Here is a 27,866-nt window from a genome sequence, read left to right as displayed (position 1 = left end):
ACCGAAGAAGCATGCTGAGGCAAGGTCAGAGTAGAAATTAGAAGTTTATTAAAGGACAGCAGAAAAGACTTCTCCCAGAGGAAGAAGGGGACCCAAGAGGTGGAATCCATGGAAGTGCGGGTTGTCTCCCCTTTTTATAGTTTTGGTGATGGAATGTAGGCTGGAAGGCCTGAGGGGTGGGACACAGGTAATCTGGGCAGAAAGGATTTCATTAACACTTCTTTGGGGTGGGCTATCTCCAGATCTGCTGGGGCTGTTCCCTGGGTTCCATTAACATTTCTTTGGGGTGGACTTTGGCCTAGGGCCTTTCCATGAGTTGTCCTGCATTTCCCAGGATCATTATCAGCATGGCCTCCATTTTAGATTTCACTCCATATGATATTAGACCCGATTTACTTAATTTACACTGACTACCTAATTTTAAATCTGGCTTCACCAGTTGCAATTATACTGCAATTTTTTTTGGGGGGTGGTGGTGCTAGCTAGGGATGGAACCCAGAGCCTCAAGCATGCTAGGCTGCACCTCCAGTCCCGTACTTCATTTTTAAAATTTGTATTTTAAAAATTCTGTTGTGAAGACACCTCTTCTCAGTATGGGAGAGAGGCTGCTTCAGGGAGGCAGCATTTGCCAAACTTGAGCCTCACGGTCCATTCTTTGTGAGGGACTTGGGTTTTTCCCTGGGGGTGCTAGTGTATTTTATTTCGGGACAGGCCAGATCCTGCTTGTTGCTCAGGGGTGTGACCTCCAGTTTATGTAAAGTATATTTAGATTTGTCCATTTTGCGGGCGTCTTTGTACAAGGAGAGGAGGAACAACGGGGTTTTGCAGGTGGCGCTTTCTGCGGCACCAATAAAGGCTGGTTCTCTGGTGGGTGCAGAAAATGGTGGGAAGAGATGCTTTAAAATGGTTGCTTCTATCCTCTAGTCCCTAAACGCTTAGGCTCTCCACTCTGCGCGACGAGGGGGTGAAACCACCCCGCCGGGGAGGTCAGGAGGCGCCGGGTGCACACTGTGCACAGAGGGAACCGGCGGGATGCGAACTGACTCTGAGTGCCGTGGGGAAACACCACCCTCCTCCTGCGCCCAAGGACGCGCTACCTTCAGGCTCTGAAGGCGGTACAGTCTTCGCGAGACCCACGTTGATCCAGCTCGGCTCCCGTAGTTCCTTCGCGTTCGCGTTCGCGTAGTTCTCGTCGAGGAAGCGCGCGAGACTTCCATGTCTCCACCCCTTCCCATCACTCCTTATTTTCCCCTCTTCGCGGCGCTTTGGTTCCAGTTCGGGCCGCGCGGGGCTCGTTTGTGGTCGGAGTCAGAACTGTGCCCGTGACGCAGGCGCAGCGCTAGCGGTGTGCGCGACTGCCCATTCTCTGTGGTCTCCCTCTCCCCCCTCTGTTTTCGGCCCCCTGGCTGAGGGCCTCGCGCCTCGCTCTCACCCTCTGCTCCTCCCTTGTCGCGCGCCCGTGTCGCCTGGAAGACAAGCCTGCCCTCGCGCGCGACCAACGGCCGCGACCGCTCCCAGGTGGGGGAGGGGAGAGGCGAACTGGGGGTCCGGCTGGTGGGGCCTGAGGCCGGGGACTCTGCCCGCGGGCGACCAGGAGACCCTCGGAGCGAGTGGGAGCCATCCGGGATGGCAGGCCGCGGAAGGCTAGCTTTGGAAGGAGGGAGGCGGGCGTACTGGCCCCGGGGGACCGTCACTCTTCTAGTCCTTGCTCAACTCCCTGCCCCTCCTCCCCGGGCCCTTGGCCCCCTCAGACCGCACCATGGGTGACAGTGACGACGAATACGATCGAAGGCGCAGGGACAAGTTCAGAAGAGAGCGCAGCGACTACGACCGATCCCGAGAAAGAGACGAAAGGCGGCGAGGAGACGACTGGAATGATCGGTAATTGTGTCCCCTGCCTCCCGGGTTTCCTGCCCCGCCCCGCCCTCATTGCCTTTCCCCCTAGTTTAGCTAGGACGGACCCTAGTGAAGTTCGTCGTCGACCGTTTTCTGTGGTTTAGCTTATTTGCTGTTGCCAAAGAGCTAGCCGTGGCTTAATTTTTGAAAAATTCTCAAGATCAAAGCACTAGAACTTTGAGGATGAAAAATATTGTTTACACAGGGACCCAAAGTGAGAGTTTTTGTTTGTTTGTTTTTATGGCGGGGAGGGTACTGGGGATTGAACTCGGGGTCACTCAACCACTGAGCGACATCCCCAGCCCTGTTTTCAATTTTATTTAGAGTCAGAGTCTTGCTGAGTTGCTAATGACCTTTGCTGAGGCTGGCTTTGAACTCATGATCCTCTGTCTCAGCCTCCCAAGCTGCTGGGATCTTGTTTGTAAATTATACCTCAAAAAGATTGGTTCAGAGAAAGGATAATATGGAATTGATTAGATTAGAGAGGTTGTAGACCAGTTCTCCTGCAAACCATGCTTAAATTTCTTATAATCCTTTTGCCTAAAATCTTAGAGCTCTTTGGGCAGCGCCAATTGGATTAATTGATTAGGTTTGAATGAGCTAAGAGTGGCTCGATTTTTGAACAAAGTTTGAAATGACTTGTGATAGAATTTATTCATTTATTAGAGACAGAGTCTCAATGAGTTGCTAATTGTCTCACCTTTTTTGAGCCTGGTTTTGAACTCATGATCCTCCTCCTGCCTCAGCCTCCCAAGCTGCTGGGATTATGGGCATGCACTATCTTGTCCGGGTTCAGGTGGTGGTTTCTAAGGGGAATATTAAAGATGCTATTCTGAATTGTGAAGCTAGATAAGATGTAGTTACTGCTCTTAGAAGCTGTGTGGGGCTGCTTGGCATGGGGGCCAAAATGACCTTGGGTGCATGCTGCAAATGTGTATATGTAAGAACATAGAGAAGATGGTAAGTGTTGAGGGAACAGATGTTCCAGGCAGGGGAGTAGTGCTGGAGGTGGGGTGTGAGAGTGAGCGTAGGATAGTGATAATTAACTAGACTTGGAAAGGTGAGTGGGAATTCCTTAGACACTACTAATGGGAACAGGTGGGTGTTGTGGACGTGGTGTTTGCAGATCAGCATGGATTCACCTTTGGTCAGGGTTAATGGTTATCAAAATGGCCTAAAACCCTGTGAGGCTAAAATTTTTGGGTGGGGGTTGGTGGTACTGGGGATTGAACTAAGGAGTGCTTAACTACTGAGCCACATCCACATTTTTTTTTTTTTTCTTATTTTTGGTACTAGGGATTGAATTCGGGGGTGCTTGACCATTGAGCCACATCCCCAGCTCTTTTTTGTATTTTATTTAGAGACAGGATCTCACTGAGTTGTTTAGTACCTTGCTTTTTGCTGAGGCTGGCTTTGAACTCATGATCTTCCTGCCTCAGCCTCCTGAGCTGCTGGGATTACAAGTGTGCACCACCATGCCTGGCCCCATCTCTTTTTGTTTCAAGGCGGGGTCTTGCTAAGTTGCTTAGGACCTCACTAAAATGCCGAGTCTGGCTAGGATCTTGGAATTCTCCTGCCTCAGCTTCCTTGGAATTCTCTGGGATTACAGCATGTGTCACCACAGGAGGCTAAATTTTTTTTTTCTAAAGAGAGAGAATTTTTTAATATTTATTTTTTAGTTTTCGGTGGACACAGCATCTTTATTTTTATGTGGTGCTGAGGATGGAACCCAGTGCCCCGCACATGCCAGGTGAGCGTGATACTGCTTGAGCCACATCACCAGCCTAAAATTGTTTTAATGGTCAACTGAGATAGCATTGTTTTCATTGATGGCTCTCTGATAATGGTGGGTAAAATTGGGGGTGCAACAGCCTTTAAAAAAGCAAAACCAATTTCATTTAATATTCTTTTTTTTTTTTTTAAAGAAAGAGTCAGATAGTGAGAGAGAATTTCAATATTTATTTTTTTTTAGTTCTCGGCGGACACAACATCTTTGTTTGTATGTGGTGCTGAGGATCGAACCCGGGCCGCGCGCATGCCAGGCGAGCGCGCTACAGCTTGAGCCACATCCCCAGCTCTCATTAATATTCTTGATAAAAACAATTACAGATTTTCATTTGATGACTTGAATATGTGTACATCTTTTCAGTACCTATGATGAAATGAGAAGTATTCATAAACCATTTTGAATATAGAAAGACAGTGGTTTTCTTGAGCAAGAGCAGTTGTGTGAGTTGAACTGAACTGAACTTTTTCTATTTGATGCCATTTTATTTGAATGGTTTTCAGTGTTGGTTCATATTTGGTTATTTGTCCTGACAGTTTGGGAAAGTGAATTAAGAGACCCTGTTACTTTGAAAAAAGTTGTCAGAATTTGTTGCCAATGATGACATAGATCTTTCTAGTAAAAATTAATATTTTCGAAAACTTGTATCTGCCAATGTGAGCTTGACAGCTTCTCAGTACTTAAAGACTTTTCTGATCAGATAAGTAATATACTAAGGAGTATGATATTTTGATATTGTATTAAGAGACATGTCAGGAGCAAGGTAGAACATGGGGTGAAATGAATGTAGTAGAGAATAGAATGTTCACTGGTCTTAGGTTGAACATTCTAACTAGTCTCAAAGAAAACTGAGGCAGAGCTGGATATGATGGTGCATGCCTGTAATCCTTGCAACAATGAAAGCTAAGGCAGGAAAATCACAAGTTTAGGACCAGCCGTAGCAACTTAGCAAAACCCTGTCTCAAAAAATAAAAAGACTAAATAATGACCAACAAATTAAATGTAGAAGCTATCTTTTCTTAAGCCATATCTTGAAGAGATTTGTGAACATGTAAAAACAATGGCACTTTTTTTTTAAATGGTAGTTTTTCATAAAAACATGAAGCTTATATCTTATAACTTAAAATTCCTAAGTATTAAATTGTCTTAACTTTAAATGTAGAGGGTTTTGATAGACACAACACACATAAGCAAAACCTCTTTGTTATCTTCAGTAATTTGTAAGAGTAGGACTCAGGGTACAGCTCAGTGAGAGTGCTGGCTTATTATGTGTGAGGCCCAGGGTTCCATCTCCAGAACCATCAAATAAAATAAAAATAAAATTCCCCCTAAGCATATAAAGTGGGTCTCAAGAGCAAAGATTTTTGTTGTTATTGTTGTTGTTGTTGAGATTGGGAATCATAAAAAAACTAAAGGTGGAAAGTTCTTTCTGATATGCAGATGTTTACACATAATAAGGAAGAAGAAGGGAAGAATAGAAATTTATTACATTAGAAAAAGGGGAATGAAGGGAAGGGAAGGGAAGAGGGATGAGAATAGGAAAGACAGTAGAATGAATTGGACATCACTTTCCTGTGTTCATATATGAATACTTGACCAGTGTAACTCCACATCTTGTACAACCACAAGAATGGGAAGTTATACTCCATGTATGTGTAATCTACCAGAATAATTTCTACTGCCATGTATAACTAAAAAGAACAAACAAACAACAAAAAAAGATGGGTTGGGAACCAGACACAGTGGCACAGACCTGTAATCCCATAGATTGGGGAGGCTGAGCCAGCCTCAGCAATTTAGGGAAGCCCCGGCTAAAAATAAAAAGGCCTAGATTCAATCCCTAATGTCTCTCCTGCCCCCCCCCCCCCAAAAAAAAAAAAAAAAAAAAAAGATGAGATTGGAAGTGGCTGGTTACCAGTGGGGAGATTGGAGTGACAGGCAGGAAAGCCAGAGTTTTGAAGAGGGTTATTTAGTGGCATTTAAGCAAGTGGGACATGGTATAATCAGGTTTGTGTTTGGGAAGGATTATTTTGACAGTAGAGAAGGGGAGAACATAGAACAGGTAATCAGTGTTGGAGAAAGGACAGGGACAAGGACTTAGGGCCAAGGCAGGGGATGGCGGAGAAACAATAACATCAATGGTGAGGATAATGCTTGATAACTGTGTAGCTGGTAATTTTTTCTGTGACAGTAGGTGGTAGGGAGCAGGAAACAAGTTTGGGCCCATAATGGTGGGAAGCACAGGCTCAGTTCTGACAAGCTAATTCGAGGTGATCAAAAAATACATAGGATTTTTTTTCTTTGTGGTGCCAGGGCCTGGGCACACTGGGAGTGCTCTCTACCACTGAGCCGCACCCTCAACCACCAGTGGGGAAAGTTCAGTGGGCTGGGGTGGGGGAGGCCACAGTAATGGAAGGATGTGAGTCTTTGTGTTTAGAGAGTCATCTCGTGGTTTTTGGTGTTTTGTGTCAGGATAGGAAGGGCCTGCCCAGGATGGTGGCCTTGGCCTGTCCAGCTGTGTTTTTAATTGTCATTACTCCTTTTGTTTCTTCTGTCCAGGGAGTGGGACCGGGGCCGGGAACGCCGTAGTCGGGGTGAATATCGAGACTATGACCGGAATCGCCGGGAGCGCTTCTCTCCTCCGCGCCATGAGCTCAGCCCCCCACAGAAGCGCCTGAGGCGGGACTGGTGAGTTGACTTCAGCTTCTCTTCTTCAGTGTTGGTTCCGGGGCCTTGGCTCCCTTCCCTCGCCTCTGCAGAAAGCTGCTCGTTTCCTTCTCAGACTTCATATGACCATTGTTTCTTAGTCCTTTAAACCCTTGGGTGGGAGACATGTTCTGTGCGTGGCCCTCCTCTGTGCTCTGGAAAGATGATTCTGGTTCTTTGTCTGATTTTTGTGTCCCCTACCCTCAGGGATGAGCACAGCTCTGACCCATACCACAGTGGCTATGACATGCCCTATGCTGGGGGTGGTGGGGGCCCAACTTATGGCCCTCCTCAGCCCTGGGGCCACCCAGATGTACACATCATGCAGCACCACGTACTGCCTATCCAGGCCAGGTAAAGACGTGGGGTTCTGGGAAGAAGGCTTGGGGAACAGTTTGGGCTGCTGGAGCCGGGGAGTAAGCTAGGGCGCAGGGCTGCCTGTGGGTGGTAGCACTTGGTGCTGGGGGTTTTGGGTGAGGCAGGTGAGCAGCTGGCTACCTTGGTGTCCCTATCCCCCCACCTCTTCTCCCACAACCAAGACTTCCTGTCCACCCCAGGCTGGGCAGTATCGCTGAGATTGACCTAGGTGTGCCACCACCGGTGATGAAGACCTTCAAAGAGTTCCTCCTATCGCTGGATGACTCTGTGGATGAGACCGAGGCTGTCAAACGCTATAATGACTACAAACTGGATTTTCGCAGGCAGCAGATGCAGGATTTTTTCCTGGCTCATAAAGATGAGGAGTGGTAAGTGCCCCTCCTTCCCTGCCACCTTTCCCTGGCATGTTTTCCCTGGCCCTGCCAGTGGGGCTGCAGCCCTCTCCTACTCCCATTCCCCAACCTGGAGTTTCCTGGGGGTGGGGGAGGGAAGTATAACAGCATTGGCTGATGGGGTCTCCTCCTTACTTTGACTGCCAAGGCCCCCTCCCCATGCTCCCCCAATCTCCCTTCTCCACTGTCCTCACCTGGGACACCTCCAGGCAGCTGGCCAGAGCCACCTGGCTCCTGGGGGCAGCAGATTGCTTCCCACTTTCTGGTATTGGGTCATTGTCATCCCTGATCACCAGGACCCAACGTGGCTGTGGCATCCTCCCAAAAGCGACGAGTGACTCCAGACAAGAAAAGCAAAGATCTCAGGGTCATTTGACAGAAAAAGAATTTTAATTTTTTTTTCCTTTTGTGGATGTTTTAATTTTAATCAACCATCTTTTCCCCCCTTCCTGCTCCTCCTCCTCCTCATCCTCTTTCTGCTCCTCCTCCTTGAAAAGAGCCAGAACTGGGAACTACACCCGCTCATCGACGGAGCTCGGAGCAAACCCACCTCCACCCCCACCATACCCAGCCCATACATGAGCCCCTGGGCTGAGCCGCGCTGCCCCGGCCAGGCAGACAGGCAGGGCACTGCTGTGCACAATGCAGCATTTAGCTGAATGTGATTGCTCAGGCAGTTAGTCAGTCAGGGCCCCCACCGCGGAGTCCCGCGGGGGTGGGGCATCTGGGCCGGGCGCCCCAGCCAGGAGCCAGCAGGTGGCCCACCAGCCAGCATGGGCCCTGGGCGCCACTAGTTAAATCTTGAGCTCTGTTTGACCAAGCAGCCAAGGTAAAGATCCTGGAGATGACGCCTGCGGCTTTCCTTTCCTCTCTGCTCAACTGTGGTTCTGTTCTGTCCTCACCGTCCCTTCTTCCTGACTACCCTGTGTGTCTTGTCTTGATCTCACACACCTCTCATTCTTTCTCTGTCTCTGTTCTTGCTTTCTGCCTAACACTTCCTTCTTCTGGTTTTTTCATTTTGTCTAATGCTTAGTTTTTTCCTTGGTTTTCAATTTCTGGGCCTTTCTCACTCTTCCTCCTTCCTTTCTCCTTTTTCTCATATTCCTAATTTCTTCTGTTTTTTTCCTCCCCAAGGTCCTATTGAAATGTTTTATTTTCATGCCCCACCCTAACCCTCCAGCACTCCTTTTTCTATCCCGGGGGCAGTTCCTGAGGCTGTGTGGGCACTTGGTTCTCCCTTTGGTCTTTTCCTGTCCCTTCACCATCTTGCTTATCTTCCCAAGGGGGGAGAAAAATGGCCTGCCTTTTGGCTTTTGCTATCCAGTGCACTTCAGGTTTCCTTCTGTCTTCCACCAAGGGTGGAGGGAGTTGGTGGGCACCTTTCTCATAATGACTGTAGTCTGGGGTCAGCAACAAGAGGGAGGTTCTTTGGGGCCTGCAGTTACTGTAGCCCTCCTTTCTGGAGCTTGGGAAACTACTCCTGTTTAAGTTAGTGTTTCCCAAAGACTTGAAGCTGTAAATCTGCCTCTCCAACCCTGGCCTCCCCCTGTAGTTGTTGGTTTTTGCAAATCCAGAGCTCTTAGTTCCTGGTTGTTCCCCAGGTGTTTGCAGAGCACAACCTCTGGTTCCTTTTGGGGTGATGGGTGGTTCTAGTGCACCTCTCTCCCATAATCTCTCTGTTTTTATGACCTTTTATGGGTGTGAGGATGGGGGCTATGCCCTGACTTTCCTGGGCCCCGCCCCACAGACTGGCCCTGGCTTCTGGTGACTATTTTGTCTTTTCCCTCCCTGCTTTCTTCTTAGGTTTCGGTCTAAGTACCACCCAGATGAGGTGGGGAAGCGTAGGCAGGAGGCCCGGGGGGCCCTGCAAAACCGACTGAGGGTATTCCTGTCGCTTATGGAGAGTGGCTGGTTTGATAATCTCCTCCTGGACATAGACCGAGCTGATGCCATTGTCAAGATGTTGGATGCTGGTGTGTGGACTTGGCTCATAGGGTGGAAGCTGTCTGGTTGGGATCTGGGTTAGGAAACAGAAGGAGATTGATAGCAGCCAGGGCCCTTCTTCTGCCTTTGTTGGTAGCTGTGATTAAGATGGAAGGGGGCACAGAGAATGATCTACGCATCCTGGAGCAGGAGGAGGAAGAGGAACAGGCAGGAAAGCCTGGGGAGCCCAACAAGAAAGAGGAAGGCCGGGCTGGACCAGGCCTGGGGGATGGAGAGCGCAAGGCCAGCGATAAGGATGACAAGAAAGAAGAGGGCAAACAGGTTAGTTTGTGCCATCCAGAGGAGCTGGCAGTAGGGCTGTGCATTGGCTGCGGTGGAAGGGGGACCCCTGGGCTTGGCTGTGGAGGGTGAGAAGGGCTCTGAAGCAGGTGAAGGGGAGATAGGACTCTCCAGGAATCTCTACCTGTAGGCTGAAAACGATAGTTCCAATGACGATAAAACTAAGAAGTCCGAGGGCGATGGGGACAAGGAAGAGAAGAAGGAAGACTCGGAGAAGGAAGCCAAAAAGGTGGGGTGTTTTTCATGGGGGCAGCTGGTGAGGGCTGTGGTCAGGGCTGTCTTGACTTGACCCTGTTGACCCTGTTGCCATGACTCCCACAGAGTAGTAAGAAACGGAACAGGAAGCACAGTGGTGATGACAGCTTTGACGAAGGCAGTGTGTCGGAGTCGGAGTCGGAGTCTGAGAGTGGCCATGCTGAGGAGGAGAAGGAAGAGGCTGGTAGGTCTTACTTTCTGCGTCTAGTCCTCCTCCTGCATGGGCCTCTGTGGGGCGGGGGGCTGATGAAATTGAGGGGAGGTGTTAGGTGGGGGCAGTGACTGTGGTTGGTAAAAGCTCTTCTATCTGCTGCATCCAAAATAACAAAATCGACCACTTCCCACCCCCTTGCATGTAGAAGAAGCACTAAAGGAGAAGGAGAAGCCCAAAGAGGAGGACAGGGAGAAGCCCAAGGATGCTGCAGGGCTGGAGTGCAAGCCCCGGCCCCTTCATAAGACCTGCTCCCTCTTCATGCGCAACATCGCACCCAACATCTCCCGGGCCGAGATCATCTCTGTGAGTGGGGAAGCTGGTATTAGCGCAGGGCTGGCCCCAGGCTCAGGTCCTCAGGGTAGCGGTGGAGAGAGGAGGTCTGGTGCTGCTGCAGTTGCCTTTGATAAGGGAGGCCCCTGCCTCTTGGCGCTGTGGCACTCAGGTGGTGGTGTTCTTGAACTCTTGGCTGGTTTTTCCTTGCCTGAGGATGGGAGGGGTTAAAAGGCACTTCCCCAGGGTTCTGAGTGGGGATTGGAGGAAGAGGTGAATTCTGAATCATTAAATGGGGTTTCTGTTACTTTGCTTCCTGCAGCTTTGTAAACGATACCCAGGCTTTATGCGTGTAGCACTGTCGGAGCCTCAACCCGAGAGGAGGTGAGGAACTGGACCCCTTGGAGAGAAGATGCAGGGGTGAGGTTAATGGCTAGCACCTCTCCATTCCATGACCGTGCTGACGTTCGTTCTTGTGTAGGTTTTTCCGTCGTGGCTGGGTGACCTTTGACCGCAGCGTTAATATTAAAGAGATCTGTTGGAACCTGCAGAATATCCGAGTGAGTTCTAGGAGAGGGGCTTGTTGGAGGATGGGACTATGGCTCTCTATGCCCACATGACCTGACTCCTTGTGTGTTCAGTCTGCTTGTTTTACTTACTTCTGTTCCTGGATGAGCTCTGAGGACAAGACAGACACTTTTTGGTCCCTGTCCTCAGGGAGCTCACAGTCTAATCACTGATATTCGCAATGGGGGTCAGTCTCTAAGTTGCTGTTTCTGGGACAGTAGGCCAGCTTTCTGATTTTGTGTTCTTTCTAGCTCCGGGAATGTGAACTGAGCCCCGGTGTGAACAGAGACCTGACTCGTCGTGTCCGCAACATCAACGGCATTACACAGCACAAACAGATAGTGCGCAATGACATCAAGCTGGCAGCCAAGCTGATCCATACGCTGGATGACAGGACTCAGCTCTGGGCCTCTGAGCCTGGGACACCTCCTCTGCCAACAGTCAGTGACTCCCCAAGAAGCTGTTTCCAAAGCAGCTGATACCACCTCATTCTCCTGATACTTGATCTCCCCTAATCTGTAGCAGTGACCCCTTGGACCCACCCACATCCTCACTTAATTGCCCCTTTCTGCCCCTGGGAAACATGTCCAACTTCCAGCAGGACAGACTGATGGCGTTGTTTGTGGGCTAGGGCACACAAGTATAAAAATAAGAAAAGTGTTAGGAGGCGGAGGTCAGAATTTATCCAGGGAGCCCTGAACGTCTTTCCCTTCCACGGTGCCTTCCATTGCTGGCAGTCCCTGGACTCCCTGCGCTAAGGTTTGCTCTTTACTTCTCCGGCTCCCTCCCGACCAGAGTCTGCCTTCGCAAAACCCAATATTGAAGAATATCACTGACTACCTGATTGAGGAAGTGAGTGCTGAGGAAGAGGAGCTGCTGGGGAGCAGTGGAGGGGCCCCCCCAGAGGAGCCGCCTAAGGAAGGGAACCCAGCAGAGATCAACGTGGAACGGGACGAGAAACTGATCAAGGTGCCAGCTATAACTGGGGTATGAAGGGTGGCTCAGCAGTGAAGGGGTGGAAGTGGTGACCAGTGGCTTCCTTTTGCCCATAGGTGTTGGACAAGCTCCTTCTCTATTTGCGCATCGTACATTCCTTGGATTATTACAACACCTGCGAGTACCCCAACGAGGACGAGATGCCCAATCGTTGTGGCATCATCCATGTTCGGGGGCCCATGCCTCCCAATCGAATCAGTCATGGAGAAGGTATGCTCCAGCGCCCCATTCCGTTTCCCATTTTCTCCCCAGTGGCCTCTGCTCCCCTCCTTTCCTGTCCCTTGCTTCCAGCTCCTGTCTCCAGAATAACTATCTCTGGTCCCAACCACAGTTTTGGAGTGGCAGAAGACCTTTGAGGAGAAGCTGACTCCACTACTCAGTGTGCGGGAATCCCTCTCAGAGGAAGAGGCTCAGAAGATGGGTCGCAAGGACCCTGAGCAAGAAGTGGAAAAGTTTGTCACCTCGAACACCCAGGAACTGGGCAAGGATAAGTGGCTGTGTCCTCTCAGTGGCAAGAAGTTTAAGGTCTGGGATGTTAGAGAAAATTAGTGGGGTAGAATGTTGGGAGGAGAGGGTCACAGGAAGGCCCCCAAAGGCCCTGGAAGGAAATAATCATTGGCCCAGCAGGAGGGAGGCTGTTGGCCTTCCAGGTTGGGTCTGGGAATGAGGGAACCCATATCACTTGCTCTGTCCTGACCCTCTCCTCTCCACCCAGGGCCCTGAATTTGTTCGCAAACATATCTTCAACAAGCATGCAGAGAAGATTGAGGAAGTAAAGAAAGAGGTGGCATTTTTTAACAACTTCCTCACGGATGCTAAGCGCCCGGCTCTGCCTGAAATTAAGCCAGCTCAGCCACCTGGCCCTGCCCAGAGTAAGATACGATCCATGGGGGGGTCTTGCATCTCCCCTTTGCCAGTCCATGGACTCCTGTTTAACCCGTCACCCCGCCCCCCAGAAGTGTCTACCCCACCCTCAAGCCTATTTCTAGAAGTCATTTGTTCTTGCATTCCCCTCTCCCCGCAGTAATTCATGTCCCTTTCCGTATTGTACTCCCCCCAGGCTTGACCCCAGGACTCCCCTACCCACACCAGACTCCCCAGGGCCTGATGCCCTATGGTCAGCCCCGGCCGCCCATCTTAGGCTATGGAGGTGAGTGTGGGAGGGAGCTGAAGGGGTGTAGTGGTTGCATGTAGCTGGGAGGAAGAAAATTGAGGCCCTGGCTGAGGTCAGGGTTTTCAATTCAACACTGATCTTTCTCACAGCGGGTGCTGTCCGCCCTGCAGTCCCTACAGGAGGGCCTCCATACCCGCATGCCCCATATGGTGCCGGCCGAGGGAACTATGATGCCTTTCGAGGCCAGGGTGGTTATCCTGGGAAACCTCGCAACAGGTGAGACTGAGCTCAGATGTCCAAGTTTTCTTGCCTCCTTCAAAACTTGGGGACCTTCAATTCTCATCCTGCTTCCCCTCTTATCTTACAGGATGGTTCGTGGAGACCCAAGGGCCATTGTGGAATATCGTGATCTGGATGCCCCCGATGATGTTGATTTCTTTTGAGCGGTGTCCCCTGTCCCCCATTCCTATCATCTGTAATTGTGATTGCCTTGTCCCATCAGCTGAGAATTTTTTTTGTACGTTCAGACATACTGCCAATAAAAGCACTTCAGTAGTGACTTGTAACTCAGCAAATGTTATACAACTTCCCAAATCATCCCAGACACTAGCAGGGGCTGAGGTTAGCTGGGCCTTGCCACTTTATTTTTTATGCTGACAGTCCCACTCTGCTGGGACACCTCTGGGAAGTAAATAAGAGCACATGTGTGCAATCAGTCTCAGTCCAGGGTGTGCTGATTCTTGTCAGAGTTAGGTCTGGTCAGGCACAGGTTGTAGAAGGAGTTGGGGTCAAAGGCTGTGCTTACCTCTTGCCAGCCAACCCGCCTGGCAGCCTGTAGTTCACTAGGGTGTTTTGGAGTGCCCCAGTAGTGAGGATCCAGTATCAGGACATAGGCTTCAGTGCCTGGGCCCAGGCAGATTCCCAGCAGGGCCTTGGACTGGGCATCTGCATCCCCTCCCACCATCACTGGGCTGCCGCCTGAAGTGAAGTGTGAGTAAAGCCTCTCCAGCTCCCCTTGAAGCCCTACTCCACGGGGCACATGGCACAGGCGCCCCTGGGGCCCTCCGAAGTGTGCGAGGCAGAGGCTGGCTTCTACGCAGCCGATCCAGCTCTGGGAGCCCCTGAACCCTGGGGGCTTGTCGCCCATGTCCTCCAGGGCCGCCTGCATGGCGAGCAATCCAGGTACACCTGTAGACTGGCCCTGTGGCCACGAGCACAGCGTTTGCAGAGTACGGTAGCCACAGCCCCAGCCCCGGTCGTCCAGCCCGTCGCAACCATAGTGATAGTAGAGGTAGTGGCCCGACAGGAGGGCCAGGCGAGCGGCGCCTCGGCACGGCGGGGCTAGGCCCAGGTGGACGTCCTTTAGCGGCGCCAGGGCGGCCAGATGCGTCTTTTCAGCGGCGCAGGGAGAACTCTGGGTTCCAATGCTTTCTCAGCCTCAGATGCTGGGCTAGCTGCAGGCAGGACGGGCCCCAGAGATGTGCGCGGAAGCCACCAGGCGACCCAGACCCACAGACTCCCACCATGCACTGGTGCTCCGATCCGCCAGTCTCACTGCGCAGGCGCGAGATTCGGCGGGACGGGGGTGGGGCCCTAAGCGCAGGCGCCGTAGGCAGCGCGCTACGGAGCTGGCGAGTTAGGCATCTTCCAGTCCCCCACTCCTCTACCAAGTCGGCCCCGGTGATCCTGGCGTTCTGCCCCGACCCCGGCTCCCCAATCTCGCAAATTCCGGTGGCTGTAACAGTTTATTGGCAGCCCAGAGGGGCGAAGGCACCGCGGGGGAGGGAGCTCGGCCCGAGACATGCAGAGGAGGGGGAACCCCGGGGGGATTCGGGGTCGGGTGGGCAGGGGCTGGTCTGTTATATCCCAGCCCTTTAATAAATAATATATACAGCGAGGGGGACGGAGGGACGTGGGGTCTCGCCGGAGTCACAGGTCTGAGCAGCGATCCTGCTTGCTGTAATGGTCGAACTGGTTCTTCCAGTGCACCATGTAGGAGCTCCAGAGGTGGAACTCGGCCTTCCACTGGCGCTCTGCTTCGTCCAGCGTGTCTGCGGCCAGGGCACCCGGCAAGTGGTGGGAGGACAACATCGAGAAGATTGGGGAACGGACATGGAGGAGGGGCGTGAGCGCAGGGCGTGGGGGGGGGGGCACACGGGGAATGTAGGAGGCCACGTGGGATGGTGGAACGAGGATCAGGAGAATCAGGAAAGACAGTAGAGGGAGGATGAAGGTGGAGGCGGGGCCAGAGGAATATGGTAGAAAGGAGAGGAGGAGGAAACGACCAGAAGACCGGAGGGACACACAGGATCAGAGTGGGGAGGATCCACGGGTTGGTGGGGAAAAGAGGAGAGACAGAAATGGTTGACGGTTATAGCCCCGCTGGAGGGGGTGGGGGTGTTATCCAACCCCGGGTCTTCCCTCTGCCCCTAACATCAGGCTCAAGCTCCAAAGGATAATTATATATATAAAATATATATATGACTTTTTCATTTCCACGTAAACAAAGGCGTGTGGGCCCCTGAGACTTTCCAGTTTGTGTCTCTCGGTTTGAGGAGGGAGGGGGCGCTGGGTCCCTGAGAAGGGCCTTTCCCCGCGGTCCGACCATGCATAAGAGGAGGGGCCCCTCATGGCCGGAGGGGGAAGAGGCCGTGGTCACAGCCGCTGAAGCCGGGAGAGGTGGAGGTGGAGGAGAAGGAGGAGGGACAGGGAGAGGCCGGGCCTGGGCCTCGGGGCAGCCTCCCCATGGGCAGGGCCTGGGCAGGTGCAGGGAGCCTCCGAGGCTGGGGGGAGAAGAAAGGGGTTATACCCAGCCGGCTCCCACTCCCTTCTCTTTGCGACCCCTTTCTCTCCCCTGTTCCCAGCCCCTGCCCGCTGGCCCCTGCGTACCAGTGGCGCTGAGCAATTTGGGTAGAAATCTGTTCCAGAAGGCGCAGGCCTGGGCGCGCAGCCCCCGCCGCACCTCCAGCGGCCGAAGATTGAGGCTCACGTACTGCTGCGCACCTGCAGTGTATGGTGGCCACTGCGGGCCCTTGGTGTTGCGCGGGTCATTGGGGTCCCTGCGGAAGGAAAGGGAAGGCTCAGTCCCATTCAGGCTTGTGGCTCCCAGATGAGGAATGAAGATGGGGACGGGGGAGGGGGGGCGGGAAGCATTCCCTTACTGACCCTGGGCTCTCTTTAACCTCTTGGGGGCCACCATTCCTCCCTTCCACCCCAGCTCCAACCCTTTCCTTCTCCAGTGTCCCCCTTTCCTCCTGCATTACGTCTCTTTTGTCCCTTTCCCTCAGTTTTTCTGCTCTTTGTCTTTTCCCATTAAAAAAAAAAATGCTAGGATTTATTGAGCCCTTATTGTGTAACCAGATGCTGTCCTGTCTCTACAAATATCACCTTGGCTTTGATGCCAGATTTGTTGCCCTCTTCTTAAGACAAACTGGTGTTTGTGCGCGCACGACGTTTGTGAGTGTATGTGTGTGTGAAAGAGGGAGAGGGAGAAAATCACTGTTGGTCCAATTTAATCCAGCTCTACATTCCACTCCTAACTCTCCTAACTCCTTTGTCTTGGCCTTGATCATCTAACTCTTGTCTTGCCTTCCTCTGAAGGAGGCCCCATCCTGCCTGCCTTCTCTAGGTCTTCTTTGTCTTCCCCACTCTTCCCCCTCATTTCCTTTGTGAAAGTTTGCTCTCCTCACCTGCCTTTCCTCTATGTGCTCCCTCTGTTCCCCTAACCCCCAGAGACCCTCCCTTTCCCAGCGCTGCTGACCCTGTGCGGGCAAAGTTGGTCCAGTATCTCATCAACCGCTGGGCAAAGATTCTTTCCTGGACAGTGTAGTTCAGTGAGGGGTCCAGGGGAAGCCCAAAGATGAACTCAATCTCGTAGCCATGGGGCACCCCCATCCAGAGGGGCCAGGAGAGCGTGGAGGCACGGTGTTCAAAGATGTAGGCATAGACTCGGGCCCCCTGGGCTGCCAGTCGCCCAGCTAGCTGAGCCGCAGGGCACACGACATTGTGGTCACCCACCACGGCACTCATGGCTTCCCTCAGGCGCTCCGGGTCCTCGGGGTGCAGCCAGTCTGTGTAATGCAGGACCACAGCCTCGGCCGCCAGGTCACTCACCTGGGGGACCCCGACCCGCACCCCAGCCAGGAACTGGGCCCGACTGATGAGAGATTCGTTGTCTTTGCTGAAGCCTGGGGCCCCATAAACCAGAAAATAGGAGCCCTCATCCTTCACCACACCCACCAGCACCTGGGGGTGGAGGACAGGATGGAGGGAAGGGGCATAGACAGACAGGTGGAAAGAAACAGACAAACAAAGAGCCAGAGAGATGAACAGTTATAGACCCAGAACCACGGAGGAAGAGTGAGATTGGGGAAGGGACTGAGAAAAAAAGGAAATGCACCCACAGTTCCTGTCCTCTCCACCCTGCTGACCACCCTTGGATCTGAGCCCTCAGGGGGAGGGGATAGCCACGGGCCGGAAGCCTGGACCTCTGAGAGTGGGTCTGGAGGAGCCCACATCCCCAGCTCCCTGGGGGGCAGGGCAGGGGCAGGGTGGGTGAGACCCAGAGGAACCCAATCCACCCCTGACAGCCACTAGTCACCTGCAGGCCGTGGAAATCTCCAGCATTGATGAGGGCCTCAGGCGTGTCACTGAGGAAGTCTCCGTCCACCACAGGCACGAAGGAAAAGCGGAAGATACTTTCCTGAGGCAGCACGTGCCACTCCTGGTCTACCAGGTCTTGAGCTGGCCGTGTCCGCAGGCAGGCTACTAGCTCTGTGTCATTGCCACCAGAACCACCCGGGGGACAGCCAACGAGGCGGGCCAGCAGTGTAGCCCTGCGGCGGGCCTCCCCCATGCCCACAGTGGCCCAGGGTCCATTGGGTGCACCGCTCTGCAGCACAGCCCTATGAAAGAGGCTCCTGCTGGGTGGGGACAGCAGGTGCATGCCCACTGAGGCGGCGCCTGCACTCTCCCCAAACAGAGTCACCGACGTTGGGTCACCCCCAAAGGCTGCCACATTCTCTTGCACCCACTGCAGTGCTAGCCTCTGATCCAGCAGACCCACATTGCCTGGGGCCTCTCGGCTCCCTGGCAGAGCTAAGAAGCCAAAGGCTCCCACTCGGTAGTTCATGGACACCAGCACAGTCCCCTCAACCTGTGCCAGAAAGCGGCCATCATACACGTCCAAGGAGGAAGCCCCACTGTAGAAGCCACCACCATAGATCCAGACAAGGACAGGGGTGGGGGATGCAGGCCGGGGGTATGGTGTCCACACGTTGAGGTAGAGGCAGTCCTCGCTTAGCTCACGGTTGGGGTTCCACATCTCGGAGCCCTCAAATCCAGGGTACAGGGTGTCCACATATTGGTAGCAGACACTCTGGAAGGTCGTAGCGTCCAGCACCCCTGTCCAGGGCCGCTTGGGCTCAGGTGGTAGAAAGCGGCGGGGCCCCACAGGTGGCTCGGCAAAGGGGATGCCCAGGAAAGCAGAGACGGGGCCCCCAGGGGCCTTTAGGTGGATGCCCCGCAGCCGGCCCCCACGGACAGTTACCAGCAGTTCTGGGTCCTCTCGGCCCTCAGCCCCGGCCCCTCCTCCCAGGAGAGAGAGGAGGAGGAAAAGGAGTGGGGAAGCTAGGGAGGGCGTGTGCAGGGGACACCACGGGGGCCTCATGGCTGCCAGGGCAGGCTGTTGTCTGCTGGGAGAAAGAAAGGCAAAGGGTAAAGGCTGCAGGCCGCCAGGAGGAAGGAGATTAGGTAACAATCTTGCCCAAGGATTATCTCTCCGCTGCAGAGGAGGTGGGGCAGGTTGGCAAGAGGAGGAGAAAAATAAAGGGAGGGAAGGAGACAGGCAGAGACAAGGACATAGACAGGCAAGAGGGGACAGAGCAGGCAGACACACACACCCAGACAAATGCAGGTAACAGAGAGAAGATCTGCCAATGCATACCCTCCAGGGCCCCGTGGGGTCCACCGCCCTCACCTTCCTCTGGCTCTGTGGCTTGGGCTGGGCAGGGTGCTTGCAATGCGGGCACCAGAGGCCGCAGTCCACGCACAGGCCACAGGACAGGGGTGGGGCCCTCACTGACGGGCGGTTCCAGCTGGGGGAACTTGCGCGGCCTAAAGGCACAGCCCTAGTCTCTCCTGGGTTGGCCAGCGCCTTGGCCCTAGGGGAAGTGGTTTGGACATTCAAGGTGTGGGAGCTACAGATCCTGGAGCACCCCAAATCCTGCCTACTCCACATCCTGCCCTACACTGCCTCGCCCCATCTGCTGTCTGGCATCGCGCGCTGGTACCCGTCGGTTCCCATCAGCAAAACCCAGCCTTGCCTACTCCCAGCGAACAGGCTCGTGGGCCCTGGACCCCAGGATGCAAGACCCTATCCGTCCTGCGTTGCAGTACACGCTGTTGCCGGCGAGGGGCAGTAGAGACCGAGAAGAGGATGCGCTCTCCGCCCCGAGCCCGGGAGCCGGGAACTTGGGGTGGGGGCCTGGGAGCTCGCGGGTATCACACAGGGGCCTGAAGGGCGAGCCGGGACGCCTGTGTTCCCGGAGGTCCGGAGATCCCCGGCCGCAAGGGCGGGGGCGCTATTTTGGGGTAGCAGCTGCTGCGATTCCGGCATCTCCAGCCAAGGGATCAAAATTCCCCGGGTCGGAACTCCCCCCTCTTCGGCGGTCACCCCTCATCCAGCCCTGTCTCCCAGAGCTGGGGTTGGTGGTGGTGTTGGAGATTAACTAGGAAACCCGAGTGGGGCTAATTATAACTCGGGGCTTCCGCTGAGCGTCCCCTTCCCCCAAAATAGAGACGGAGTCTCCGCGGGAGGGGGTCCCAGGCCTCGGAGGGGGCCTGGGCTGGGCTCTGCGCAGGGACTCTGGGGTCGCTCCACTCTGGGTATAGGGGCATCCAGGAGGGCGCCAGGAACCTGCGCAGTTTGGGGTCCGCCCCCAACAGGGAGCATCTTCTAGTGGTCTCAGACTTGGGGCTAGCGGGGAAGGGGCGCTCGGGGATCCCGCAGGAATTCTAACCTCTGGAGAGGCAGTGGACGGCCCAGCGGGCTTCGGTAAGTGTGCGGCGGCGAGGGAAGAGTTACCCAGGAGTGCGGGGCGGCGGGGGACGCCGCTGGGCAGGCCCGGGGGCGCGGTGGGCGCCAGGTTTGGAGGCCTAGATCGCTCCGGTGGCGCACGGTCCCCGGCACGCCGAGTGGCCGCCGGCTGGGGGAGGGTCCCGGGCGGGGCGGGAGACTCACCTGAGGCGGCCGAGCCGGGCCAGGCCGCGCCGGGAGCAGGAGGCGGCCGATGTTCCCCGGCGCAGGCTGAGCCGACTCTGGCAGCCGCCGCCTCCGGCCCCCCGCACACACCCCTCCGGGCCGCACGGCGCCCCCGCCCGCCCCCGCCCCCGCCCACTGTCTCCGCCCCCGCCCCTCCCCGCTGCCCTGGGCTGCCACCTCCCCTCCTTCTCCCTCCCTCTGAGCCAAGACTCGTGGACCCGGGGGGCCCAGACGCACTCCAGTGACAGTCGCCCACAGACGGACAGACATGCCGTGACAGGCGCGACCTGAAGACCCGCAGCGGCGGAGCAGACACCCACGTGACAAACAGACGGACAGAAGCCTGCGGAGATAGACACACACGCAGGCGACAGTCCCCTGTATTGACAGAGATAAACCGACTTTCACAAACGGACCCACACACTGACAGCCTCGGCGCAGGCTCGGAAGTTATTGCTAGGACGAGGGGTTGAATAAATGAGCCTCTCTGTCCCCGACACAGCCAGGGGTGGCATGGGAGGAGCGACACGTGAAAGTGTGACTGGGGACCCCTTCAGGGTGGCACTGGTGGAGAAAAGGTGACACGGGGCACTCCTGGGGATGAGGGGACACCTGTGGGAATGAAGACGGGAACACAGGATCTTGATGGAAATCAGGGGTTCTCCCACGGGGAAAGGAGACCCTCAGGGAAGAAAGAGGTGACACGGGGACACCCCTGAAGGAAGGCCAATGTGGTGACACGCTCAAGGTTGCTGGGCGAGGTTGTACTCCGCTGCAGCAGTGGAAACTTCCGGAACCCCCGCGGGTGGGCTTGCGCTGGTCCCCAGATGGGTGACCTCGGACTTTCGTCACCAAGGTCCGGCAGGGGCATGACATCACCAGGCCAAGTTTTCATTGGTCGCCGCGGCCAGCAGGTGGGAGCGGCCTGGCCTGGGCGCCCCCAGCCTGCTCCAGCGGGCCTGAGCCGCACAGACCCCCGCGCCCCTCCCTCCATGGGGTCATCCATGAGAGAGGTGCTGGCGCGGCGGGGTCCCCGCGTCCGAGGTGTCGGTGGAAACGGGACGCGGCACTGTGCCCACGCGAGTTCGCCGAGTGCCAGGGCCTGCCTATCCGGGGCCGTTGGCCGGGGAGCTCCCGGGCCGTGGCGTGGGAGACCGGCCGGCGTGGGCGAGCGTCGGGGCATGCGTGCGCGCGCGCGTGCGGCGGTGTGGGGCGCTGCGTGGGGCGGGGGACGCGCACGCACATGCTTTCTCTGGCTGCCCTGCGTCCCACAGCATCCCTGGTCTGCGTCCGCCACCAACTGGGAACGAAGGCACCAGGTCTCATGGGCTCGCGGAGAGTGGCGGGTCCGCCTGAATCCAGAGTCGAGCCTTTCCTGGGCCACGCGGAGCTGGCTCTCCAAGCTGGACCGTACCCAACACCCTCCCCCGGGCTCGCGGGAACCCGCCCCCGCAGGCCGCGCGGGATACCTGCGCGGGGTCTGCTCTCAGCTCCGCAGCCCTGGCCGCCAGATGGCGCCAAAGGCAGCCTTTCGGGTCCCGGAGTCTAGGACCGGGCAGGGGGCGGGGGACAACTTCTCACCATCTCTCTTGGGTCTCTGATTTAGTTCATTCATTCATTTATTAATGCAGTGTAGGTGACGGAACCCAGGGCTTCGCACCCCGGCTCTACCACTGAGCTATAGTCCTGGTCCTTTTCATTTTGATTTAGGATTTCAGTGAATTGCCCATGATGGCCTCAAACTTGAGATCCTCCTGCTTCAGCCTCCACAGCACCTGAGATTATAGGCATATGCCACCGTGCCAGCTCGGGCTCCATTCTTCAGGCACTTTAAAGCCTCTGCCAGGTTTTGCGGTGCAGACTGGGAGGGTAGGGACAATTTATCATCCAGTGTTATCACCAAATAATGATAGCTTAGGTGACTTAGCAAGTGAAGGGACTGGACAGGTTCTGGGAGAGGGCAGTGTTGAGCCTGCTGCTGCCCAGTCAAGGAAAAGGCAGCCAGTGTGGGCCGGAATCCCCGGCTGAGGCAACTGGGTTGAGACAGTGGTTTCAGCCCAAGGGAACTGTGCCCAGGTGTGTGCGGGGTGGAGGCAGCACCTGCTTGTCGCGGGACAGTCCCTGTGGGGAACCAGTGGGGAAGGGGTGGGTCGTGGAGCGTTCTGAAGCCGGTCAGAACTTAGTTGTCTTCTCAGAAATTGAGGGAGGTCAGTGAGCAGGAGAGAAAGAGAAATGGAGATGAAGTTCTCTTAGTTCTTAGGGACAGGAAGTGGGTGCCGTGGCTCACATCAGCATGTTCCCCCAGTGCCAGGCTGGGGGAGTGCAGAGCCAGTGCTGCCCAGGCAGCCAAGATGGAGGAACAGGTAATGTCCCCCCTGTAGAGAATAGGTTGGGATTTGAGGAAGGCGTCTTGTTCCTGAATGGAAAGTCCAGTGGGGTGAGTGTGTGAGTCTTCAGGGAGCCCTGCTGTGCTCCTGGAGATGGGCCCAGGGCCACCAGGGTGACTTTAGCTTATGGTTTGTCTTACCAGTTGGAGGATGGGGACACCATGAGGATGCTGCGCTCATCTCAGAGGGTTTTTAATTTTGCAGGGATCCCCCCATTTCCAGAAGTTTAAGGATAAAAGTTGCTGGTGTTGGGTGATCCTCACATGCATTGGAAGCAGCCCTGGAGTGGAGGTCCTGACTCCTGGGTGCTTGCCCAGTGCTCTGCTCACCGGCAGTGAGACTCTGGAGAGTCATGCTTCTTGTATGACCCTCAGTTTTCCTAGAACAATCAACTGAATTTGAGAATAGATCAGCATCACAGGAGCTGTGCCCAGGGGCTGGTACCTTGGGTGTTGGGTAGGGTTCTTAAATCAACATTCTTAGCAAATCCTCAGTGAGGTCCTAGGAAGGTGGTCTGAGGCCACATGAAGAGTTATGTTGGACTGTATGGCCCCAGGGTTAGTCTAATACTGACCTTTCCAGGAGCCACAGGCTGTATGGCTCAGCAGGAAGAGGGTGGTCTAGAAAGTAATGAGGACTTCGGGTGGATGTGGATTTGCCCTTGGTCATAAAAGGTGGATAGAGGGGCCAAGCAAAGAGAGGGGAGAAGCTGCTCCTTCCAGTAGGAAGGCCTGAGAGGCAGTGGGTGGGCTCTGGGTCCCCCACCCGGTAGGGAGATGAGACAGGCTTCCATTCATGGGTTCAGGCATAGATGTGACCAAGGTGCCACCTGTTCAACAGAATAGATTGGTGGCATTTCTAAATCAGTTTGTGGTGCACTTTGGTTTTTCTTCTGTTTGTGAGGAGAAACCAGCAGATCTTTCTCTTTGGATCCAACAGATTGAAACAACTCTCAACATTTTAGACGCCAGGTTGTCATCTATCCTGGGCCTAGATGATGTCACATTTGAAGCCTGTCCTTTAAGTGTCCCTGGTGTCACGGATTCTGAAACCATTTCAGTGCAGTCTCAGCGGAATGGTACACAAGCCTCTGGAGCCCAGGAAAGTGAAGTATCATCCGAAAATATCTGACTTGTAGCCAGGGACCCAAGATCTGCCAGGTAGGTCAAGATGGTTCAAGTGAGTGTTCCAGCAGTGGCAGTGGGAAACCTTCTGGTGTTTGATGGTGAAAGTGAAGAGACTGAAAGAAAAGTTCAGAGAGTGAATCTTCTTGCAGTGAAGAAGCTAAATTTCTTTTTTCTTTTGGTGCCGGGGATTGACTCCAGGGCCGCTTAACCACTGAGCCACATCCCCAGCCCTTTTTTTTGTATTTCATTTAGAGACAGGGTCTCACTGAGTTGCTCAGCATGTCACCATTGCTGAGGCTGGCTTTAACTTGCAATTCTCCTGCCTCAGCCTCCCGAGCTGCTGGGATTACAGGCATGCACCACTGTGCCCCGACAGGAAGCTGGACTTGGATAAGAATGACATCTATGTGTAAGGCCATGTTCCTATTTTATGAGAGTCTTAACTCGCTTCTTTGTAGAAGTGTCAAATAGCCTCATCCATACCACCAAGCTTCCTCCACGTTAAAAAGCATAAAGCACTTATAACCTGCCCTGAACAAAACAAGCGAAAACATGGACAGAATTTTCCAGAACAATACTTCCTAGCTTGAGTCTCTCCCCAGCCTTTTGTCAACACAGGGACTTGGCCTGCCTCCGACTACAGCAACTTACCCACACGGCCCAACGTTGCCCCTCCCGGGAGTCTCAGGGGCCCCTACCCTCCACCTGTCTCTGCAGGAATGTCCTCTTTCACAACTTCTGTTTATCCCGGAATCAACCAGGCTTCTGTCCTCAGTTCTGTTAGTTCAGGGAACCCCTCCCCCTTTCTCTTACAGTCCTTGTCCCACCTCTGCTAACAAAAAGTATTCTCATCTCCATTTATTGGTAAAGATTCAGTTCAGCTGTGTGAGACAGAAACCCAAATAATAATGGCGTAAGCAAAACATAAGGGGACAGTATTTTTCTCTTACATAAAAGAGAGCCAGAAGTTAGCCATGCAGGACAGGCTCAGTGTTGTCGATACCAGGGACCAGGTTTTTTTACACAATGTCTTGTTAGCTTCACCATCTTTGGCCCTGACTTCCACTGCTTGATGTAAGATGTCTGCTAGAGCATCAGCCATTACATCTGCATTCCAGCCGGAAGGAAGGAGGAAGGTTTGAAGAAAGACTTCTTCTCTCCTTTTACAGACATTTCCTGGTGACTACACATAGCACTTGATTTTTACATCTGCTGGCCAGATCGTGATTCTAAGGTCGTAACGGCTGTGAAGGAGGTTCCGAGAGGTAGTCCTCATTCTGATAACTGTGTACTTATCTGAAATTTGGATGTTCTAGTATTAGGAAGAAGGAGGAACAGCTGTTGTCTGCCAAATCCCATGACACCTTCCTTTGCCTCTGTCAGTGCAGGAATGAGAAGCACTCATGAATCCCCCCTACTCCTCTGCCTCCGGCATTTCTATGACCTGTGGCCACCTTCCCCACTGGTGATGTCTCCAGGACACACTGGTTCTCCTGCGACAGTGCCAGGTATTTTGTAACTAACCTGTTTACAGTATTTCTGTCCACTGAGGGTGCTGTTTGGGACCAGTGGGGCTCCCAGAGGAGGAGCATCCAGAGCAGAGACCCACAAAGGTATTGAGGAGGGGTGAGGGCAGTCACAGGGTCTTAGAGTGGCCCTGGGCCATGAGTCGGCTCCTTCCACCATCCCCAGTGCAGATGGGTTGGCTCAGGCAGAGAATGCTCCAGGCTGCCCTGCCTAGGGCTGGTTGGCTGCTGGGGAGGTAATTCTCTGACATAGTAGGGTTATTGTTCAGCAGGGTGGGGAGCCCGAGGCCACACAAGGGACATTCCTCCCTCTGCCCACCCTTTCCTGTCTCCCCTACTTCAGCTTGTCCCAAAATTCAGGGCTAGGGCCATACAGCTCAGTGGTGGAGTGCTTGCTTAGCTTGTGTGAGACCCTGGGTTCCATCCCCAGCATCACACGCCCACAAATTCAAACCTGATACAAGTCATATCATTTCACATGGGATAGGATGGTTCCTCCTTTGGGCTCATCCACTCGTTTGTGCCTTTCTCTCTCTCTCTCTTTTTTTTTTTTTTAAAGAGAGAGAGAGAGAATTTTAATATTTATTTTTTAGTTTTCGGCCGAAAACAACATCTTTGTTTGTATGTGGTGCTGCGGATCGAACTGCATGCATGCTAGACGAGCACGCTACCGCTTGAGCCACATCCCCAGCTCAACCTTTCTCTCTTTTGCTACTTTTAAGCATTCTATACATTTTTAAAACTTGTCTCTGCCCAGTCTTACTTTTTATAATTTTATAATTTTTTATAATTTTCATAAATTTATTAGCTATTATTGCTAAACTACAGTTTACATTATTGCCTATGCAATTCATCAAAGGTCTTTCTGCGGCCAGGCACAGTGACATAGGCCTATAATCCCAGCAGATCAGGAGGCTGAGGCAGGAGGATCACAAATTTGAAGCCATCCTCAGGAACTTAGTGAAACCCTGTCTGAAGATAAAAAAACAAAGAGGGCTGTGGTGTGCCTCAGTGGTAAAGTACCTCTGGGTTCAATCCTTACTACCTAAAAAACAAAGCAAAGCAACCCAAAACATTGTTTTGCTTGTTCAAGCTCCTTTTCCAGCTGAAGGTGGCAGGAGGTGTGGGGTTTTCATACCCTTGAGCTTAGGATTGATGACTACCGTTGGACCTTTTTTGTTTTCTTCTTCCCAGTACTGAGGATTGAACCCAGGGACCCTTTACCACAGAGCTCCATCCCCAGCCCTTTTTATTTTTTATTCTGAAACAAGGTCTCACTAAGTTTCCCAGACTGGACTTGAACTTGTGGTCTCCGGCTTCATATAGCCCGTGAGCTTTATTTAATAGTTCTCACGGCGGGGGTGGTGGGGGTGGGGGTGGGGCGGGGCATGTAGTTTAGTTGAACTCTGGGTTGCCACTGGTCTTCTTGGTGTTGGAATCCTCCAGGAACTCCCTATGGACTCCAGCCCTGGCCCATCCCTGGCCCGCTGGCCCACCTCCCACAGGCCCCAGCCAGCCCTGATGCGGTTTCTGTTTACATGTCAGCGATGCGTCTAGGATGACTTCTTGGGAACAGCTGGCGAGGTACCACTAGGAGCTATCACACTTTGACACCCAGAAAGCTCTGTAAATTGTATCAGTTGGCCAAGTGAGAGCCAGGCCGGAAGCACATGTTCCTTAGATGACCCTGGCTGTGGTTCCAGGACACTGGGTAGTAGATACAGGGTTGGCATAGAAGTGGGAGGACCTGTCTGGGATCCCCCACGCCTGGCCCTGGGGACAGTGCAGACTCACTGCAAGGTAGGTGTTGTGGCCAGCCATCCCGTGGCCAGCTGGAGCCTCTAGGTGAATGTCTGTGACATCAGGGACACCAGGGTGGGCTTGGTGAGTAGTCTAGATCTAGTGTTAGGTCCGGGGACCTGGGGCTTCTGAGCCAGGCGCTCCCTGGACACTGTTCACTTCCTCCTCCCTCAGACCTTCCCCGAGGGCAGGCCCTGTCACCACTGCAACTTGACAGGTGGAAAATGAACAGTGATGTCCAGGGACATTACCTGTAGACTATGATGCCTTGTTTGTTCAGTTTTTCAGCTGGTCAGTGAGAGGGACTCCCAGACTTTGGGTGAGAACTCTGACCTTGAAACTGGAATGCTTTGGAGCCACCTCCCCTTGTGTCTGTGACTTCAGAAAATTACCTCCCAGGGTCTCTCAGGCTCTCCCAGCCCCTCCTTTCTAAAATGAGGACTGTGGGGGTCCCTGTGTGGGTCTCCCGTGCTTCCTGGGTACCCTTCCTCCCTCCTTCCTAACTCTCCCGCCATCCTCTATCGGTCAGTCTGTCTGTCTCTCTCTCTCCATTTCTCTCTTCCTCTATGGCCTCAGAGGGGGACCTAGCACGTCAGAGCTGTTAGCCATCCTGGACTGGGGTGAGAGGTGCCCCAGTGTAACGAGGGTGAGCAGGCACCAGGATTCCCAAGCTGAGCCAGGGCCTCTGCGATTTCCTCAAGCTTGGGGCCTGAGCTGTGGAGGCTGGCCTTGAACTTGTAATCCTCCTGCCTCAGCCTTCTGAGTTGCTAGGATTACATGACTGTATCACTGCTCCCTGCCCCTAAAGTCTTACGTATGTACGTATGTATGTACTATTACCATTATTATTATTTGTGGTACTGAGGACTGGACCCAAGGGCACTCTACCACTGAGTCATATCCCCAGG

The 27,866-nt window shown here is 53.9% G+C and overlaps 3 protein-coding genes across 12 annotated transcripts; 1 reads left to right on the top strand and 2 right to left on the bottom strand.

The window, feature by feature from the left end:
- The first annotated feature begins 1,235 nt into the window (after nucleotides 1-1,235).
- Srrt (serrate, RNA effector molecule) lies at nucleotides 1,236-13,423 on the top strand. 4 transcript variants are annotated; one of them, XM_077105926.1, is made up of 20 exons: nucleotides 1,236-1,518; nucleotides 1,752-1,881; nucleotides 6,242-6,370; nucleotides 6,596-6,742; nucleotides 6,946-7,134; nucleotides 8,962-9,131; nucleotides 9,239-9,423; nucleotides 9,572-9,670; nucleotides 9,763-9,880; nucleotides 10,056-10,213; nucleotides 10,503-10,564; nucleotides 10,662-10,740; nucleotides 10,999-11,187; nucleotides 11,543-11,716; nucleotides 11,800-11,953; nucleotides 12,075-12,268; nucleotides 12,459-12,615; nucleotides 12,804-12,893; nucleotides 13,028-13,133; nucleotides 13,225-13,423. In XM_077105926.1, the coding sequence occupies exons 2-20, from the start codon at nucleotides 1,760-1,762 to the stop codon at nucleotides 13,298-13,300; spliced, it is 2,598 nt and encodes an 865-aa protein (XP_076962041.1). In that variant the 5' UTR covers nucleotides 1,236-1,518; nucleotides 1,752-1,759; the 3' UTR covers nucleotides 13,301-13,423. The 4 variants fall into 4 exon arrangements, with proteins under 4 accessions (XP_076962041.1, XP_076962039.1, XP_076962040.1 ...); XM_077105924.1 differs by having other exon boundaries at nucleotides 13,007-13,133; XM_077105925.1 differs by having other exon boundaries at nucleotides 12,792-12,893.
- On the bottom strand, nucleotides 13,236-14,107 carry Ufsp1 (UFM1 specific peptidase 1). The gene has a single exon (XM_077105927.1). It carries the CDS (start codon nucleotides 14,023-14,025, stop codon nucleotides 13,576-13,578), a length of 450 nt encoding a protein of 149 aa, XP_076962042.1. The 5' UTR covers nucleotides 14,026-14,107; the 3' UTR covers nucleotides 13,236-13,575.
- Nucleotides 14,108-14,583: 476 nt separating this feature from the next.
- Ache (acetylcholinesterase (Yt blood group)) lies at nucleotides 14,584-20,166 on the bottom strand. 7 transcript variants are annotated; one of them, XM_077106078.1, is made up of 5 exons: nucleotides 20,098-20,166; nucleotides 17,458-18,547; nucleotides 16,618-17,102; nucleotides 15,747-15,916; nucleotides 14,815-15,640 (listed from the first exon to the last, which is right to left on the bottom strand). In XM_077106078.1, exons 2-5 carry the CDS (start codon nucleotides 18,523-18,525, stop codon nucleotides 15,513-15,515), a joined length of 1,851 nt encoding a protein of 616 aa, XP_076962193.1. In that variant the 5' UTR covers nucleotides 18,526-18,547; nucleotides 20,098-20,166; the 3' UTR covers nucleotides 14,815-15,512. The 7 variants fall into 7 exon arrangements, with proteins under 7 accessions (XP_076962190.1, XP_076962193.1, XP_076962192.1 ...); XM_077106077.1 differs by having other exon boundaries at nucleotides 17,458-19,018; nucleotides 20,098-20,163; XM_077106076.1 differs by having other exon boundaries at nucleotides 17,458-18,550; nucleotides 20,098-20,161.
- Between the last annotated feature and the right edge of the window lie 7,700 nt (nucleotides 20,167-27,866).

This window comes from Callospermophilus lateralis, chromosome 19, assembly GCF_048772815.1.
Source record: "Callospermophilus lateralis isolate mCalLat2 chromosome 19, mCalLat2.hap1, whole genome shotgun sequence".
Taxonomy (NCBI): Eukaryota; Metazoa; Chordata; class Mammalia; order Rodentia; family Sciuridae; genus Callospermophilus; species Callospermophilus lateralis.
Note: the sequence above shows the minus strand (reverse complement) of the source record. Positions and strands in the feature narration are given on the sequence as shown.

Bases quoted from the DNA above. Each gene is read 5' to 3' on its own strand.
- Srrt (XM_077105923.1), top strand. From the start codon at position 1,760: ATGGGTGACAGTGACGACGAATACGATCGAAGGCGCAGGGACAAGTTC. The intron at 6,371-6,595 runs GTGAGTTGACTT...CCCTACCCTCAG, and splicing joins AAGCGCCTGAGGCGGGACTG to GGATGAGCACAGCTCTGACC. The intron at 12,616-12,791 runs GTAAGATACGAT...CTTTCCGTATTG, and splicing joins GCCACCTGGCCCTGCCCAGA to TACTCCCCCCAGGCTTGACC.
- Ufsp1 (XM_077105927.1), bottom strand. From the start codon at position 14,025: ATGCAGGCGGCCCTGGAGGACATGGGCGACAAGCCCCCAGGGTTCAGG.
- Ache (XM_077106074.1), bottom strand. From the start codon at position 19,095: ATGTGGAGTAGGCAGGATTTGGGGTGCTCCAGGATCTGTAGCTCCCAC. The intron at 17,103-17,457 runs GTGACTAGTGGC...CTCCACCCCCAG, and splicing joins GAGATTTCCACGGCCTGCAG to GTGCTGGTGGGTGTGGTGAA. The intron at 15,641-15,746 runs GTACGCAGGGGC...TTCTCCCCCCAG, and splicing joins CAAATTGCTCAGCGCCACTG to CCTCGGAGGCTCCCTGCACC.